Below are 18,933 nucleotides of genomic sequence, written 5' to 3' on the forward strand. Positions count from 1 at the left end.
CACCGCACTGCATAAAACATTCTTTAATAAAAATAAACATTACTAGTTTTATGAAACAGTGTTGTTTCGTGTTCATCTGATGTACTTCATCCTGCTTCTGTTCAGAGCTTGTTTTGACTCTTGGTTGGGAGATGTTTCCATCACGAAAGTCAAAGTGAAAGTGATATCTGACGACGTCATGAGCTCGACGCAGTTTATAAACATTTACAAGAACCAATCAAAACTTTGATTTCACCACCCAATGAAAATTCTGATTCTGATCATAATTATGTACATTGACGCCCACCATTCTTTGACGTAAATGGATTAAACTAAACCATCGCATCTTCATGTTGTCAGATTTATACTTCAGAAGAGAGGCTGCTGTGAGAGGTAGGAAAGCTTATATATTTTATTTTACTCATGTTGAAAATAAATTTCAATCGAATGTAGCTGTCGGGCCTTAAATGACGAGGCTCGATGCTCTATTTGCTGTTGTGCAAAAGTTTTAAATTAATTTTCATACGATGTACCCATACACCTCGAGATTTTTTCTGCTAAAAAAGTATTGAAACATTTAATGAATTTTCACAAACTATCTGGTAAATAACCCGTAGTAAAAGCGTCGTGCGACCCTAAATTTATAGTAAGTTTAATTGTGTAAAAAGTGCTGCCTCCGAAATGAAGATTATGAAGATGCGATTCCATTTTGTTATAACATTTGCATATTACAAACGACATCATGAACAGTATCAGTTTATACGTACCAAAGGGTCGTGCGACCCCTAAATTTATAGTAAATTAAATTGTGTGAAAAGTGCTGCCTCCGAAATGAAGAAAAACCTCCCCAGTGCCTTAATTTACCTATTTGTTTATAACAAACGAGATGACTTCCATTTTGTTCGTTGTGACCAGTTGCTAATGATGGGTAGCGTAGCCCGATCCCCTAATGCACTTTGTCGTGCAATGCAATATTTTCACTAACTGTAAAGACAATAGATTTCTAAAGAAATGAATAATGATAATGGTCTTAAATTTACACAGCACGACGAAATTAGCGCGCTGGTGCCTCTGCTGATCATGCGCACAATAACTCAATAAGTTATCAGTCACGGAAGTAAATAAGTAAGAAAGTTCGATCCGGTTCAAACGTCGAACTTATCATGTGCCGAACTTAATACATTTTGGCCGAGAAAACTAGGGCGAGTTTTACACATCACGTGTTTAGTGATAATTGGCGCCATTTAGCGTTCATTTCAGTCAAACACATCTGCGGCAAAGGACAGTCTGTGTTGACTCTGCCATTTTCCTCCGACTCTTTGCTCGCTCAAACATGCTACGAATCAAAAAAATTCTTCAGCTAGTTTCCGTTCTGATTTGGTGTTTTGTTTTCGCCATTTTTGAACATATGATTAAACACTGAATAAACTTTCAACAACTTAACAAGAAGTCATATGATGTGTGTAAATCACTATGAATGTATTACATGCATTCAATAATTATCACTTCAGGACCTAAAGCAACCAAAGGCCTTCTATAAACAATTAAATTCGACAAATTAAAGGACATTGGCAACGAAAATTTTTATGGCATATTTTTGAACCTTTGTGATGTCTAACAACTAAAATAGAAAAATTTTTTATCAAAAATATTTTGTTGCTGAGATATTTGCAGCAAAAGTTTTATAAATTGCGCCATCTTGGATAAAATTTTGATAAAATTATCTAGAGCGGTAGTGACGTCATTGGCTGGTGAGCAGTCAAAACAACAATACAATATACTTTGTGATTGACTGCGTTACAACACATTTAAAGCGTATTTTACGGGATTTTTTGCTGCAATGGATGACATACACGAAAATCAACCGGGTGAGGTTCTGCCCTATCAATATGAACCTGAAGTGAAGGCCAAAACTAGTGAAGAAAGTGGTTCCGAACAGGAGAGTGAGCAGAGCGACTTGTCCTCGTCGGAGGATGAAATACATGCTGAATTTGAGAAAGCAAATGCTTAGCGCCTTCAAACTCTTAGTTGGTGTAAATGTGAACATTGTACTTTGTCAAAAAAGGCAATCGAGTGTTTTTGTTGCCACGAAAAAGCGCTTGAATACGATGAGTATGAGGCTTTGCTAGGCCAAACAGAAACTCAAGGAGTAAATTGCTTGACAACACACCAAGAATTTAGGGACAATATGCTCTCAGAAAGTGTGTTAAAGATAGACGTGTGTCGGCATGTTGAAGAAAACTGGCCCCTGTCTGATGAGGATCTAGAGAGAATACACAAGCTGTATCGATTAGTTGCCTATCAAAGATGTTCTAGGTAGATTTTTGAAATTTTGGGGAAGAAACATCGAAGACCATTTCCTGCTTGTGTTTATGCTAGCATACGAAAACGCTTCGCGTCACCAGACGGACTTTATACACATTTTAAATACGCATGTTATCACGAAAGACCGTAAATTTAGTCTTAGACAGACGCTCTTTGATGTTCTTTGTTATGATCTGCAATTGCGATGCCATATCATTGTCAAAGGATTGTCACGAACTGCGCAAAAGCAAAATGCATGAGTGATCCACCCAAAACTTGCATTCATTCATAAGTTATAAAGTTAATCGAAAAGTTTACTTGTACATTGTGCACGCAAACACGCACGTAAAACATTACGGATAAACGAAACTCTACAGTCAAGAACAAAACATAGCGGCTTAGAGCTTATCACCTATATAAAACTACATAATCTTTCAAAGACTCTTATGTATACAAATAATAAATTAAACGTATAACTCATTTGTTGGTCACAGGTTTGTATTATGGGAAAATGAAATATTTCTATTGCACGAAATGTTCAGTGTATATAACGCGCTTGTTGTTGTCCGGGCTTACACTTGGTATGTCGGCAAAACCTAGTTGTAAGATCTGCTAAAATAAACGTTTCTACGTCTTATAACGACTAAATATTGGAAAAGTATATAAGCGTGATAAACTACACAACTTTTGTTAATCTTAACAACCGCCGACTGTTGTTTTTGTTTTAAAATTCCAGTGAACAAATGTGCTATATATTATTATAATACTATTATTTTATATTGTGTCATTCAGTGGATACCAGCCAATGACGTCAGTAATGTATTCCGGCATAATTTAGCATAAGGTTTTTTTTCAAAATGGCGGATAAGGATTCAACTTTATGTCAAATTTTCTCAACAGCAAAATTCAAAAGAGACACGAAAACACGAAATTAAGTATTCCATAGCTATCTATGATAAACTTATGAAAAAAAAATTTTCGTTGCCAATGTCCTTTAAGTACTGATGAACTTGAGCAGGTATACTTATTGTATCAGAACAAATTAAAACATGTCGAAGATGATCAACTCTAAACGATAAGCAATCATAGTCCGGGAGCTCTTCAGAATTGTTTTCTAAGATGTGCTCAATTTTCCGCATAGACAGTTGTAAATGATTAATGACTATCTTTCTAGTATCTTCCTGTTCAATAGAAACATAAAATTTTAGTCCGAACAAAACACTGTAAAAGATGAAACATTACATAAATATGGTATTAATCAATTGTATTATTTTTAAATGTTAATTTAACAAATACAAACTTACCATTTCATAAAAATGATTTCGAGTTTCCAATTATAACTATTTGTATTAATATATTCATCCGGGTGGGCAGGCATTGCGGATGTCCATTGCCAAATAAATTTTCAAAAATGTCAAATTCAACAAAATTAGAGCAATTAAATGACACTAAAACAACCAGAAAATCTGAAAAATAAGTATTACAATAGTGTTTGAAGCCAAGTTTCCAATTTTTATCGTCAACTTATTTTTATTCTTAATCAGGACATGAAGTATCATCTTATCGTTCTTTCTCCATCACAGCTGACACAAAGAACTTTGTGTTCGCATTACTCATGTTACGCATATCTGCTGTACATAATCACCTTGTGTTCATATGGCTCATGTTCGCATTGCCGAATGTCATGTTCGCATTGCCGAATGCCATGTTTTAATTTTGGCGGTGATCACCCGTCATAGAGGGGGGGAGAGAAATTGCTCTCGTAAGGTGACATTGCTTATCCAACGTACGTGAAACAACTATGATAATATTTTACCACTTTTGGTTCTATGAAAGAATGTTTTATACAGTGCGGTGTTTGATATTAAATGAAGATATGATCTTCGTACTTTGCTGGACAATTTAAGCAATTGTCTCATGAACCTGAAAAAATCAGGTGACTCAACGGGATTTGAACCCATGACCTCTGCGGTACCGGTGCAGTGCTCTGACCAACTGAGCTATGAAGTCACACAGAGGAGAGCAGGTCAATTTGTTGGGCTCATGTTTTCTCGTGAAAGGAATGTCATATGAAAGAATTCAATTTTGTTGGGCTCATGTTTTCTCGTGAAAGGAGTGTCATATGAAAGAATTCTTTCATATGACATTCCTTTCAAATATGTCCAATAGACTCAAGTGATGTCCTTCAGATAATAGTTACCCAGTCAGACAAAGCAAACATTCCTTTCATGTCATATGAAAGAATTCTTTCATATGACATTCGTTTCACGAATTCTTTCATGTGACACTTACTTAAATTGTCCAGCAAAGTGCAAAGATCATATGTTCATTTCACTTTTGGTTCTACAACAGAATACTGGCATATACAAGTTTATCTGAAGGATTTTTTATTTAATGAATTATAGAACGTCGTGTATTTCGGTGACGTCGACATAAAAACTTGTGTTTTGTTACTTTTGGCGAAAAGAACGGAATCGTCGGAATCAGGAAGTTGTAAATTTTATTGTAGTGTGTTTCATTCAGCCTTCAGACGCGCGAGTAAAGCGATTGCCTAGTGTGTTTCATTCAGCCTTCAGACGCGCGACTAAAGCGATTGCCTAGTGTGTTTCAGCCTTAACTGTTCAATCACGTTAGTTTGATTTCGATTTAAGTAAATAAAATAATAATGAACAAAAATTAAATTACATAAACTCTTTTCAGAATCATTCAACTTTTTAAATTTTCAAACATCGAATTTTTCATGCGCAATTTTTTGTATCATGGATCAGGGGCTTCTCCTATATTTACAACTATATGAATATTTCCATAATTTTGTAATGGCACGATTGAAATGAAGAATAAAGTAAAGTTATTTAAAATGCTGAATTTATCATAGGATGCTTGATACGTGTTAATCAGTAAAAGGAGAAGGTTTGATGAAATATTAGTGATATTTACACGGCAAATATCATGAGTGTGATAGAGACAAATTTGAATATTACACTCAATTTTCTCTAAAACTCAAAGAAGCCTTAGACACACGCAAACAAAAACCAGATCTTAACAAACAAATTCAACATTTTAACATAATTTTCTAATTTCCCTAATTTCGTAATGGCACGATTGAAATGACGCATTTAACATAAATGACAACTTTTTTTAAGTTTTTTATTGCAGACATTTTTCGGCAAACTTATGCCATCTTTAGTGCGGTATAATGAAAAATCTGACAAGTTTGAAATTGTGAATGCATTGATAGAAACAGATTTATAGAAATAAATTTCAAGTAAGATAAATCCAAATACATTCGAGTGATTCGACACAAAGGTTAGCGAATGTTGAAAGAATTGGCGACTTTCGTCGTCATAGATTGATGTACACCTAAATATTGCCAAGTTCACAAACCATTTACTGGTTAAAGTAAATGGTTTGAACGCGGGAGTATCGTTACATGTTTGTAGATGTAGATCGTCCAGGTTGGTATAGTCCTGAGAAGGACTGTTTTTGTTGTACACGCACATCACAACATCACACCTACATCACACATCACTACTAAAAAAGCTTCGCAGGGGGCTTTGCTTTCCCAATTTCGGCATTTTGCCATGTCCGGCTTTCTGGTCTTTCTGCAATTGGCATTCGACTGGATGAACGTGACTGGTTACGTAAACAGTTTTGCTGAGTCTCTGAGTTTCTGCAAGGCAGTGATGTATAAGGACGTCCTTTGGATTACACCAAAGTAAGTGGTAGCTGGCTTGTGACGGAGCACCTCCTCATCGAAAGCAGCATTTGTTGGTAAAGTTTGCGAGTCACATTAGCATATAAAAATAAAGATATGAACAAAACGATAAAAATTCCAATTTTCAATCAAAAGAAGATGAGAATAGAAATGAAGACGAACATCACGAAGGACTGGAGCATGAGCAACAAGACGAAAACAATTCCCGCGAAGAAAACGTTCTGCAGGAGAATCTTGTTGAAGATCAAGTAGGGATGGAATCAAACGTTGACAGTTATGCTGAACTTTTTAATATCTTGCTCGAGGTTTTATATTTGGACTTTAGTGTTGAAATATATGATTTAAATCTACCATCAATTCCTGACGAACTGTAAGTTTGACTTTATACGTAGAAATATTTTATTTTTAGAAATGTAGAAATGTAGAAATGTAGAAATGTAGAAATGTAGAAATGTAGAAATGCACAAACTATGGAGTTAAAATTTGTTAAAATAACTATTTAGATAGAATGGACTCTATTACGTCTGTAAAACGTATAAATTTGTGTATGTGCTAATTTTGATAAAGAATCTTTTTCACTATTTGCCGAAAACTTACATTCGCAGGATAACGACAATTCCCCAACTTGATCTCACGTGATCTAGAGTTAAGCTTATCATTGGCTGAAGTTGAAGTGTATTGTGCATTTTATTCGGCGTACTTTCTGGATTTTTAGTTCGTGCGTTATAGAGTCCTTAAGTGTGACGTCACGTTACCATGGCGCTAAAAAATGCAGTTCTAAACAAAATATCTTAAGCGAGCGCTTTGGACATGCTTCCTTTGTTCTGAATGTATAAAGCTTTAATTATCCAGTGTAATCCCACAAAAGACAATAAAAAAAACAGGAAAGGTTAAAGGGTCATCCAAAGGATCAACTTTGTTGAAGAAGTGTAAAGGACGCGGGTCAAACGGGCAAAATGGTTTACTGTTTTGCTCCTACATGTGGCCGTTCGTCGGAGGGCAACACTTGCAAGTTCTTTGCTTTTCCAAGCGCTACAATGCTGAACGACGAGTACAAGAGATGGATTCGACTCATAAGGTATGAACTGATATTCAAAAAGAATTCCTTAATCGGTGAGAATTCGATGAATTACGTGATTTTAAGTGAGATTTACGGACTCTATTCAGGTGAAGAGTTGACATCAGGACATGAGGGAGAATCATCGAATACTGAATTATAGAAGCTTCAGCTAGTTGTCTTTTTAACGGTCGCTTTGTATTTTCCGTAGCCAAAACCTTAAATCTGAGTGTTTTGGAAGGTATAATCCATCAATTTTGAGAATCAAATTTTTATCACTTTAATGAAAGTACGACAGAACTACACACAGCTTCACCAAGCCCAATTGTTTCATTGTTATAGCATTCACTCATGTTTTGCATGAAATTTTGTTTGATGACCTAATGACGTCTATTCCATCCCAGGAAAAAGACAAGATCTCAGCAACCTCCTCTTTCAGGCAATTTGAATCCTGTCAGATTGTTATAGACTGCACAGATATTGAGGTTGCTGCACTGGGATTGATGAGTCAGCAAAATGCAACCTATTTATCATACAGAGGAATGAATTCCTTTAAGGTAATAGTTGGTGTTGCACCAAATGGAGTCATTACTAATGTCAGTCGGCTGTATCCAGGTTCTATTTGAGACAAGGCCATTGTGCAACAGTCTGGACTCCTTAATCACTTGACAGCTGGAGATATGATTCTGGCGGACAAGGGTTTCCTTATCCAGGATGTTGTACCACATGCTGTCTGTGTCAATATTCCACCTTTTCTGAATAATGGAACTTTCACAGAGAGTGAGGTCAAGAAAACAAAAGCCATAGCTAAAGCACGGAGTCATGTCGAAAGAGCCAATGCTAGTCTGAAAGACTTCAAAATTTTAGGCATCCTTTGTATTTGCACTGCTATGCTGACATTTTGTTTCAGTTATGTGCAACACTTGTAAATTTGCAATTTCCTCTCATCAAAGAGGAATGCGAAGATATGGTTTTTGAGTAGTTTTATGCTTGAAGACTACATTGGACAGTTTTTTAATAATTATTGTTGTTCAAATAGAAATAAAATAATTTGTAGACTGAGGCTTACTTAGAAGAAAATACAGCTAGAGGGGTGTGGGGAGGTGGAGCATTCTAATATAACAGTAAAGGGATGATTTTACCTCCTAGGGATTACAATATTTATCATCTGGTACAGCCTGGGTGTACATAGGGTGTCAAATAAGATCACTGCAAGAATTCTTTTATCATGTTTAGGAGAACAGAAGTTAAAAGAAGTTTTGACATATGTTTTACAATGGATGTCTTTTTAGGGATAAAAATAAAAGCAAGTACTGCCCACAGTTACCCTAAAGGAGTCTTTCTGAACATTTCCCATGAGCATCTCATCACTTTTATATGGGAATTTCCCTCCCCCCCCAGGAAAACAACATTAAATGATGTACCATTTTTCCATGTCTTTTAAATACCATGTTATCCTTGTGTTTATTAATAAAAAGGCAAATATATGTATAGCCTGTTACCACAACTCCCTCACACCAAACTAGTAATGGTAGGTCAATTTGAGGACTGAAAACCGACGAGTATCATTATTTTTTAAAACAAATCGTTCATTAAAAAGCCTTTTTTATTTCACTACAAGAGAAAATCTCGCCCTCGTGCTCATTTAGGCAACAAAAACAGTGTAAAACTTAATCTTGACATTTGGCATTCACCGTCACTTTATAAACCTTTTGTTTCATTCTTGCGTGTACTTCTCCTCATAAAACACTCTGCTGGTAAGTAAATGCTTCAATGTGATCTGACTTAAGTGGTTTTCCCCCTTTTTTATAGATTTCTTTTCTTTTGAGAAGAAAGAAAAAAGCGAAGCGATGGATAATGTCTCCATTTTGAATCGAATGGGCGTTTGTTTGGAACTGAGATTTTTAGCACCATGGAAACGTGACGTCACCACTTAAGGACTCTATATTAACTAATTAGAACAAATGTATTTTTCAATGTTGTATTTTCTATTTGTGAAAAAGGAAATTTTCAAATTTTCAAATTCCTTAAATCCAGTGTTTACTTGAATCAAATACGGACGAGAATAAAGATCGGAACATCGCGAGAGCTTGGAAAATTGAATACGTCACTGAATACGTCACAAACCATTTTCACGACAGACATCGAATAATAATCGGCGAATACCGATAGTTTTTTTCCACCGGATGTTTCCGAGAATCGGTAAAGTCAGTCATGAAAACTCAAACTGTAAACTTGTTCGTCTGTATTTAAAGTATTATCGTTTGAGGTTCTTGAAAAGTTTTCAATGAAAAATGCAACTGATTAAACAATCTGCGTTATATCTTTGTACATATTTTGTGCCATCATCAACATAACGAATTGTTTGTATTTCTATTTCAAAATCGAGCGACGTTTAATATTATGACTTCATTTAGGTAAGTTCTATTGTACTGAAATCATTGATCATCGTTAGATTTTATAAAAAGATCTTTACTTCTTTTGAATTTTAAAACTGCTTTATATTTATGCCAAAAGTTTGCTGAGATTTTGTTTACGATTGTAACATGTGACAGCCTTGGTTATGTGTTTATTAGCATAATTATCAGTCAGCCAAGCTTTTTTGAAACCATATGAATCAACATTAACATCATCTGATGTCGTACATAAACTGTTCTTAACCAATAGAGCTATACCTCATATTCATCATGTCATTTTAACTTTTAAATATGTTTATGTCAAGATTTCAATTGTAAAATGATTATTATATATACTACTGAACATTGTGTACAACAAGACAACTGTCAATAAATGAGTTGTCAAGGAAAACAAACCTTAAGAACCAAGAATAACATGAAGCTTTGTTTTACACCACTGTATATGACAAATCATTCTCATTGAAATGCATCAAATTGCAATATTGCTACATAAACACAATGAGGATGGACATTTTGATGTTCACGAAAACAAGATTTAATTATTTATAGATGTTCCAAATGTGCACAGCAATGTAATTATATCTTACAATAGCTGTGCCAGGCCTAAATAGCATACAATGATAAAAAATCTTTTCAAAATTTCACTGTTTGATTGTAAACTGTTTTCTTCTTTAAGATAAATCCCATTTCACCACCAACCTATGTTGTCACGACGACAACAATGAATCAAGAAGAAGGTTTGAAAGCTTTGAAAACATCTATCAAAGCCATTGAAGAAGTCATTATGAACAAGAAAGGAACATTTGTTTTACAACAAGCTGTAAGTGTTTGGTTTATATTTATATAAAAAGTATATTGTATCACTAAAATGACATCCCCATGGTGCCTCTACTATCCTCATATCATCCTGTTACCATTTCCCTAAGTACCCCATGCTGTATTAAGACGGACATATTCAATCATTAGTTGTTTATTTGAAAATTACAATGACACCATCCCAATGCATTAAAATCAATAATATTAGGACCCTGTGACATTGGCAATAATTTATGTTAACTGTCCACAAAAATTAGTTTTTCCTAAAGCTAATTATGCATTGTGATATCATAAGGATGTTTTTATGGCGCGCCAAGATGGACAATATTACCAAAATCGAAAATATTTATAACGAAACACATTATCGTATGTCGAAAATAATATACTGGCAACTTTTTCAATATTTGTAAAACGAAACGCAAAAATATAAAAGAAAACAAAATTCGTTTACCATAATTTATATATACACAACAAAATTTATTTTTCAAGTTATGAAAATTATTTTTATAAAACGAAACTCATTTATATAAAACGAAATTGACATTCATAAAACGACATTTTCTTCGAACAAACGACATTTTTTACCGCTTTTTTGCGGCCATTATTTTGTAGCCTGCAAAGAGCCATCCACTACAAAATTTTGATTATGTCTTCGCGAAGGAACTTACATAACTTGACAAACCTTGTTGCAGCAATCACTCAGCTCTCTGAAAGTGATTGCTCCAACAATTGTGAAAGAACTTTTGAAGGAGATAACGATGCTAACGTTAGCAATATTGAAAGTACGATACGCACTCTTTTCCCTTCTGCAAATGGTCGTTCATCCACAACCACAACAGTCGGAGGAGCAGCGACTACAGCAGCTAATACTTCAATGCACCACACGTCTCCATTGTTCAACCCAAGTGTAAATAATGGAGGAGGAAAAAAGTCAAAACGCCGTTTTTCTTTGATGTCAGTGGGAGGGCGAGGTAAAAAATGTCGCTTGTTCGAAGAAAATGTCGTTTTATGAATGTCAATTTCGTTTTATATAAATGAGTTTCGTTTTATGAAAATAATTTTCATAACTTGAAAAATAAATTTCGTTGTGTATATATAAATTATACAAACACAACAACAAACAACATTTATATACCGGCCAGTATTAATCCCCGCCAGGGGGGTTGACCAGTCCATGAATTTTTCCACGCCACACATCTCTATCTCTCGCCATATCTCTCGTTATACCCATCGCCTTCATATCACTGTTCACAACATCCATCCATCTCTTTCTCGGTCTACCTCGTTTGCGGACTCCATCAACATTCATATGCAACGTTCTACGAATTTCAGCACTTTCTTCCCTCCTTTCCACATGCCCAAACCACCTCAAACGCTGGCGTCTTACCCAATTCTCGATACACTCAACACCAACTCTTTCTAATCTCTTCACTTCGAATCCTATCCATCAACGTTACACCACACATCATGCTAAGCATTCCCTTTCCGTCGACGCCAATCTTCTCAGGTCCTCTGCTTTCGGCGCCCAACACTCTGCTCCATATCCCAAAACACTTCTAACACATGCCTTATACAATTCTCCCTTCTGCTTCAACGAAGTCGACTTTCCGCACAACATTCCCGACAACTCTAAAACTCCACCACGCTGCTTGAACTCTGTTCCTCACCGCTTGCTCGCACCCTCCACCATCATTTAACACATCGCCCAGATATTTAAACTCCGATACACCTTCCAAACTCACGTCACCCAGTTCAAACCGTTCAATTGCGACTCGCCCACCACTTCGACACGTCCCGCACTCAAAATCAGTTACTCTTGTCAATGCACCACGGACACCTGAACATCTTCCATGAACCCACTTACCGCATTTCCCACATTATCGAATTCACTCCAACTCTTTTCCCACACACACATGGCCATTTATCACTGTCCTTCACCTCCACCTGCCTCGAGCATCTCATGCCCTTCGTCTTTGCCTCATTCACTTTCAGTCCCTTGACTTCTATTGCCGTTTTCCATTCTCGGTACCATTCCAGAACTTTCTGCTTCGACTCCGCCACCAAGACAATGTCATCTGCATACAACAAACACCAGCATCCTTCTTTTCTTCTCACTTCCTCTGTCAGTACATCCATCACACAAGCAAACAGTAACGGCGACAAGACTGAACCTTGATGAACACCAACTTTTACCTCAAAAACACCAGATCTAGCACCTTCCTCCGTAACCACCGCCTCTACACCTTCATAAGTCTCCATAACTGCCCGAACCATATTCTCACACCTTTCTTACGCAGCGCGTAAGAAAGGTATATAAATTATGGTAAACGAATTTTGTTTTCTTTTATATTTTGCGTTTCGTTTTACAAATATTGAAAGAGTTGCCAGTATATTATTTTCGACATACGATAATGTGTTTCGTTAAAAAAATTTTCGATTTTGGTAATATTGTCCATCTTGGCGCGCCATATGTCGGCAGTGTCGATGATTTTGAAGCTAGAGGGGGAATAGTTGGTTTTACATGAGTGAGATATAAGAAGGTGTTGGTAGATATGAGATTTAAAAACTTGATGTTCAAGTTTTTAAATTCAATACAATTAAATTCAATTCAGTCAGCCAAGCTTTTTTGAAACCATTATGAATCAAAATTAACATCATTTGACGTCGTACATGAACTGTTCTTAACCAATAGAGCTATACCTCATATTCATCATGTCATTTTAACTTTTAAATATGTTTATGTCAAGATTTCAATTGTAGAATGATTATTATATATACTACTGAACATTGTATACAACAAGACAACTGTCAATAAATGAGTTGTCAAGGAAAATGAACCTTAAGAACCAAGAAAAGCATGAAGCTTTGTTTTACACCACTGTATATGACAGATCATTCTCATTGAAATGCATCAAATTGCAATATTGCTACATAAACACAATGAAGATGAACATTTTGATGTCCATGAAAACAAAATTTAATTATTTATAAATGTTCCAAATGTGCACAGCAATGTAATTATATTTTACAATACCTGCACCAGGCCTAAATAACATACAATGATGAATAATCCTTGAAAATTTCACTGTTTGATTGTAAACTGTTTTCTTTAAGATAAATCCCATTTCACCACCAACTTATGTTGTCACGTCAACAACAATGAATCGAGAAGAAGGTTTGAAAGCTTTGGAAACATCTATCAAAGCCATTGAAGAAGTCATTATGAACACGAAAGGAACAAATGTTTTACAACAAGCTGTAAGTATTTGGTTTATATTTCTATGAAAAGTATTTTGTATCACTAAAATGACATCCCCCTGATACCTCTACTGTCCTCATATCATCCTGTTACCATTTCCCTAAGTACCCCATGCTGTATTAAGACGGACATATTCAATCATTAGTCGTTTATTTGAAAATTACAATGACACCATCCCAATGCATTGAAATCAATAATATTAGGACCCTGTGACATTGGCAATAATTTATATTAACTGTCCACAAAAATTAATTTTTCCTAAAGCTACTTATGCATTGTGATATCATAAAGATGTTTTTTGCATATTGAAGAAAAGTTATGTGTCTCCAAAACAAAATAAAATAACAAAGCACATGTTCACACCATTTACACAATGACTGTCTCATTTTTGCTTTCTCTGACTGTGTAACTATTATCAGAAGGACATCACTTGAGTCCATTTGACATTTTACACACCTGTATGATGTATCAAAGATTTGAAATCATACAACTGACGTATGTTTAATGAGCTGCTGTTTTTTGCAGCTTCAGAGAAAAAAATAAAACAAGCAGAGTTTGTCATGTTCTTATTCGAGTAGTACTTTATGTTTAACTTAGGAGCTAAATATGTTTCATACAAAATGTTTTATGGTTTTTGATTGGTTATATGAAATGCTCTTTAATATGTATTACATATAATTGGACAACTGTTTTTCTATTGTGTCTGTTGACATAAAATTATCAGTTTTAACAGAAATAGGCCTTCATAGAGATCAGAAATGTAAAAATCTTAAAATTATTTAAACTTATTCAGGAAAGAGGTCATTATTATATTTTATTGTCCAACTAACATTTTTATTTGACTTGATGGGGTACTCTAGGAATCACGGCAAATCTTTGGCTCGTGGTCGATGGTAATTATCGGAATTAGCGGGAAAAACTACGTCAGAGGTCTGGTACCGACACAGAGACGCGATTCTAGTCATTTCTTTCTGGATAGAACGCCGTCCATCGAAGCTCCTCAGTTCGTAGATATATAAAAATTGCCAAATACCAGCAGTTATCCTTCTGCAAAAGTAAGTAAACATTCTTAGTTAACGTTAGAATGGAGTTTTGTAAATTTTGATGAATTCAGACAACAATATTCGTCGTCATTTCCATAGTGAAAGCGAAACAAATGAAAAATGTATTTGTAATTGCAACTATGTTCAACGCATTTGGGTATAATTTTGACAGTTTTTATCGTACAAAGAAAATTGTACTAGGCTGTCGTCAATAGCTTCAAATATCTAATTTTTTGAACGGTTTTATGCGCCGTATCCTGGTATCAAAACGTTGACGACCTAACATCTATGTACTTATTATGAACGTGAAAATAATTCAACCAGTTATAACCAGGAGGCGTCAATTTCCTGAACACTTTAAACATCAAAACATGTTTTATAATATTTAAGTCACGCTTAAGTGACAATTGTGTGGTAAATTTTGAAGTATGTATTGGCTCTTTTGCCTTGATTGTAACAAATCTAATGCGCACAAAGGCATATAGAGTTCCCGAGTGCAAATAATTTAGTGTAAAATTATCTTGTTGAAACTTTCAAAGTCATTATTATGGATCAAAATTACTTTGTAGCTTGTTTTTTAATACATTCTGAATTTTTTGAAAATAATTAATTCTTTCTTTGGTATTTGATTATAAATGATGTAGCCACATAGCACAAGTGTTCATCACTTCCTCTTAGCTGTGGTGCATTGGAGCATGTTACATTTGATTTAACTTTTCCTTTTGATATTTTGAAGTTTTTTGCAATAGTTGAAATGCTTATCGTAAGTCACGATCAAATTTACTTATTCGTTGGATGAAAAACTATCCAACAAAAATTTCAAATACATGAGGCAAAGTTACGCAAAATAACCTTTCCCACAACGGAAATTTCATGTTTGTACCAAAATATACACAACACTAAAGATATATACTTTTCCGCTAGGTTCAATGTCGTGAAACCTTCGTATTGCGATTTCTTCATAAGCTTTGAAGGAATTTTAATGCAAATAAATAAACGTTTACCTATGTAGCCATTGTGAACGTATCGACTTCTCGCTTTAAATATTTGAAAGGTTTCTAATTAATGTTATTCATTTTTTCTATGTTATTTTTGTAAGAGTTTCTATCATGTTCTTTAGTATGGCTCCTTGTTTATCAAAATCAATAATGAGAGACGTCTACTGCACTATGCTCCAAAAAAGACCTGAGCGAAGTTCTTTCGCTAAAACTGATATGTACGATATTGTGAGCTTTCTTTACATGTCGAATGAGTTGGTTGAAAAAGAGATCATGAAGGAATATGCAATGTACGTTTTCTTTCTAGGTGAGATTTGGGTGAGAGCTTTAAGACTTTTGGTTCTTCCTTTGATTGTATCCAGCTTGCTTTTGGCAGTCGCTGAATTGGAGTCAAAACAGAGCGGAAAATTGGGAAGAAGAACATTGCTGTATTATCTTATGACTACAATGTTTGGGGAGTAATTTGTTTATTTGCATTTAACCTGGAAATGTTAACGTGAAAGAACCAGAACCGAAGGAAGAAAAAGTTGAACCAATACCTTCTGTGCTTGATCTTATAAGGTTTGTGCAAAATATTGATAAATTTACTGAGTTTGCGCCCTGCTTTTGCTTTTACTGCGAAAATTTTCAAATACGTAGAAGTCATATTTCTATCAGTTAACGACAATGCTTTTAATTTTTTTTGAAGGCAACTTTATTTATTTTAACGTAAATGCTACGTTCGCAAAACAGTGCAAGTGTACGAGATTTTCGAGCGCATACGGAAGTCGCGTTATCGCAATACTCACTAGATTCTTAATCTTCTATTTGTGACGAACTTGCCTTAAGTACTAGAGGTGGCTATGACTTTTTATACATTATTATATTCATATTTGACACTTTTTTTACTATGCCATACGAACCACAACTACCAAAGTGATAAACGCCACAAGATCATAATGCTATGTTATAGAATACCCGTCCACTCACTATCTACTTATATAATATGCCTTGTTCTTTATACTTTGTTCTTTATTTTGACCATTAAATGACACTGATTTTAGTCATATTTGATTTAGTTTTTTAACATTTATATTTGTAATATATAATGATCATAATAAAATACGTTTTACACATTAAATGACACTTAATGATACTTGATAAATAATAATTGAGAACTAAACATTATTTTAGTTTAGTGATAAACACCACAAGATCGTAATGCTATGTTATATAATACCCGTCCACTCACTATCTACTTATATAATATGCCTTGTTCTTTATACTTTGTTCTTTATTTTGACCATTAAATGACACTAAATGATACTTGATAAATAATAATTGAGAACTAAACGATATTTTAGTTTAGTGATCAACGCCACAAGATCATAATGGTCAATAGTGACGAAAACATGGTCAATTTTTGCAACAGTTGTGTTAATAGGTAATCGCGCCGCGTTGATGAAATCTTGGTTTCATTGCGTTTACAATTCGGTGAATTTTTTCTTTTGCAGGCAAAACGACTGTCGTTTCGACGTGCATTCTATATGGCATAAAATGGAGTCGATTGAATGTGCGGAAAATCGTTTAATATTGAAGTACCTGAACTTGGAGGTCCAACTCTGACTGAATCTTCATGTTGGCCTACATACAATACTCTAGATGACGTCATCTTTTATTCTTTTTATCGTTTAAAATAAGACACGGGTACGAGAAGTTGGTAGGTGGCCCAGAATGTACAGTGGAGCCACTTCATTGAATTTCAGATTCAATTTTTTTCTTGCCACGCATACCTTATTATGCATATAATTACCGTAGTGGCAATCATGTTTTTTGACCAATAGGATTGATGAAAATGCTTAGGACCAAACGATTAAAGATAATACATCACGCATTATACATGTACACACTCATCGCCTTCCCAGGAAATGTGTTAAACTGGAGACTTGACTAGTTGACTTGATTCTTGTATATTTCTTTACGTGGCTAACTTGGCTTTAAAAGAAAAGGTAGATATGACTTATCTATTTTATTTTACACTAGGTAATAAAATATTTTGCTATACTTACGATCCGAACCATCCATTTCAACAACGCGTCGTCAAATGATAGTATGAAACAAGTTTCATTCATTTCGGCATTTTTCCTGCTGGATCGTGTTTTCCGATCATTTTAAACTAATTTTGTCTGTTTTTTTTTGCTTTTGGAAATTAAAAGTTAATCGATAATGTTTAAAATTTGATTTTTATCTTACAGACAACCTAAGCATTTCCAAATAGTATCTGTAAGGATTATGCAAATTTTTTGTGTTCACTCATCGTTCATTATCATTTTCAGTGTGAACGTCAGACTGACCACATAGAAATGTAGATAAAATTGCAGATCTTAAACAATTATTTTATTTCACCCAGTATAATAATTATAAATTAAAATTGTGAATATTTTAAGGCTTGCATGGAAAAGTTCCGTGAATAAAGACTTTTTATCTTCATTTTATACCAGCCTAGACATGGGTTGCAAGCTTTGCAAGAAATTCTACAACAACAGAAGTTTGGAACATGGAGAGCGTGACGTAAGCAATGGTGAACAAAATGTTCAAGATCGTATTGGAGAAGAGACGGCAGAAATAGAAAATTGTAGAAGACGTCGTTCCATACAAGAGACTCTGGTTGAAGAATTTGATTTTTTACCTCATGTCTTGGATTTGATAAGAGAACATGGATATACGATGGAAGCGCTGGATGATTTTGTGTTGAATGTTCAGTCAACACAAGAAGAAATGTAAATATGAATGTATTAGTTGCCAACTTTCAGGTCCGTTTTTAAAACGTTGCATTTTGCATGAGCCGGATGTATTTCAAACAAAAGATAGCAAGGAATTTATCTAAATTTTTTTTGTCTTGAATGCATTAGACGCATGTAAAATGTGCCGTGTGAAACGGGCCTTAGTATAGAAATAAATATTTACTTTATTATCGTATAAACAACCAATTACTACTGATAAATTAGTGTAAAATGCAAACCATTTGAAAACGCATTCTGTTTCAAAAACGGAAGCTTTCAAGGACCTGTAATGTTTGTCCACATCTTATGTAACTAATTGACAATTAACTAATGTTGCATTATTAATAACCTTCTCCATAATAGACCTTTTCAAGGTTATCGTAGCCATATTGCAGGGGGTGCAAAAACATTGGGCCGAGCGCGCGGTCACGCATGGCGTCCATATAAATTACTAATAACTGCGCAAAAATTACCCTTATACATATTGGCCATTTCTTTCGAAAATATTTATCAAACTCATCCATTTTAGTAGTCAAATTATTATTTGCGATTTTTTATACACGTGAGTCCAATTTTGTGATAA

General features: G+C 34.7%; 1 protein-coding gene, 1 long non-coding RNA gene, 1 other non-coding gene and 1 pseudogene across 14 annotated transcripts in view; 3 read left to right on the top strand and 1 right to left on the bottom strand.

The window, feature by feature from the left end:
• LOC124440879 overlaps positions 1–17,487 on the top strand; it is a 35,186-nt gene extending 17,699 nt beyond the window's left edge. For 4 of the 12 annotated variants that reach the window (XR_006946813.1, XR_006946811.1, XR_006946814.1 and 1 more), the window contains 7 exons: positions 106–372; positions 8,868–9,472; positions 10,149–10,292; positions 13,403–13,546; positions 14,408–14,602; positions 15,896–16,149; positions 17,082–17,487. Coding sequence is in view for 2 of the 12 variants with exons in the window: in XM_046991311.1 (XP_046847267.1) it covers positions 10,194–10,292; positions 13,403–13,546; positions 14,408–14,566 (402 nt within the window). In the remaining 10 variants the exon portion in view is untranslated. Of the gene's footprint in view, positions 1–105; positions 373–4,688; positions 4,979–6,106; positions 7,077–8,867; positions 9,473–10,148; positions 10,293–13,402; positions 13,547–14,072; positions 14,155–14,407; positions 14,603–15,895; positions 16,150–17,081 lie in introns of those variants that run through there. The other 8 variants (XM_046991311.1, XM_046991305.1, XR_006946807.1 and 5 more) reach the window with 7 other exon arrangements.
• Trnat-ggu lies at positions 4,220–4,294 on the bottom strand. Its single transcript has one exon. It is a non-coding gene; the product is annotated as a tRNA-Thr (tRNA).
• On the top strand, positions 7,303–8,111 carry LOC124440812 (annotated as a pseudogene).
• A 5-nt stretch (positions 17,488–17,492) lies between the features above and the next one.
• On the top strand, positions 17,493–18,714 carry LOC124441188. Its single transcript, XR_006946902.1, has 2 exons — positions 17,493–17,576; positions 18,069–18,714. It is a non-coding gene; the product is annotated as an uncharacterized LOC124441188 (long non-coding RNA).
• Positions 18,715–18,933: the final 219 nt, after the last annotated feature.

Source organism: Xenia sp. Carnegie-2017, unplaced genomic scaffold (genome assembly GCF_021976095.1).
Source record: "Xenia sp. Carnegie-2017 unplaced genomic scaffold, XeniaSp_v1 HiC_scaffold_1, whole genome shotgun sequence".
Lineage (NCBI taxonomy): Eukaryota > Metazoa > Cnidaria > Anthozoa > Malacalcyonacea > Xeniidae > Xenia > Xenia sp. Carnegie-2017.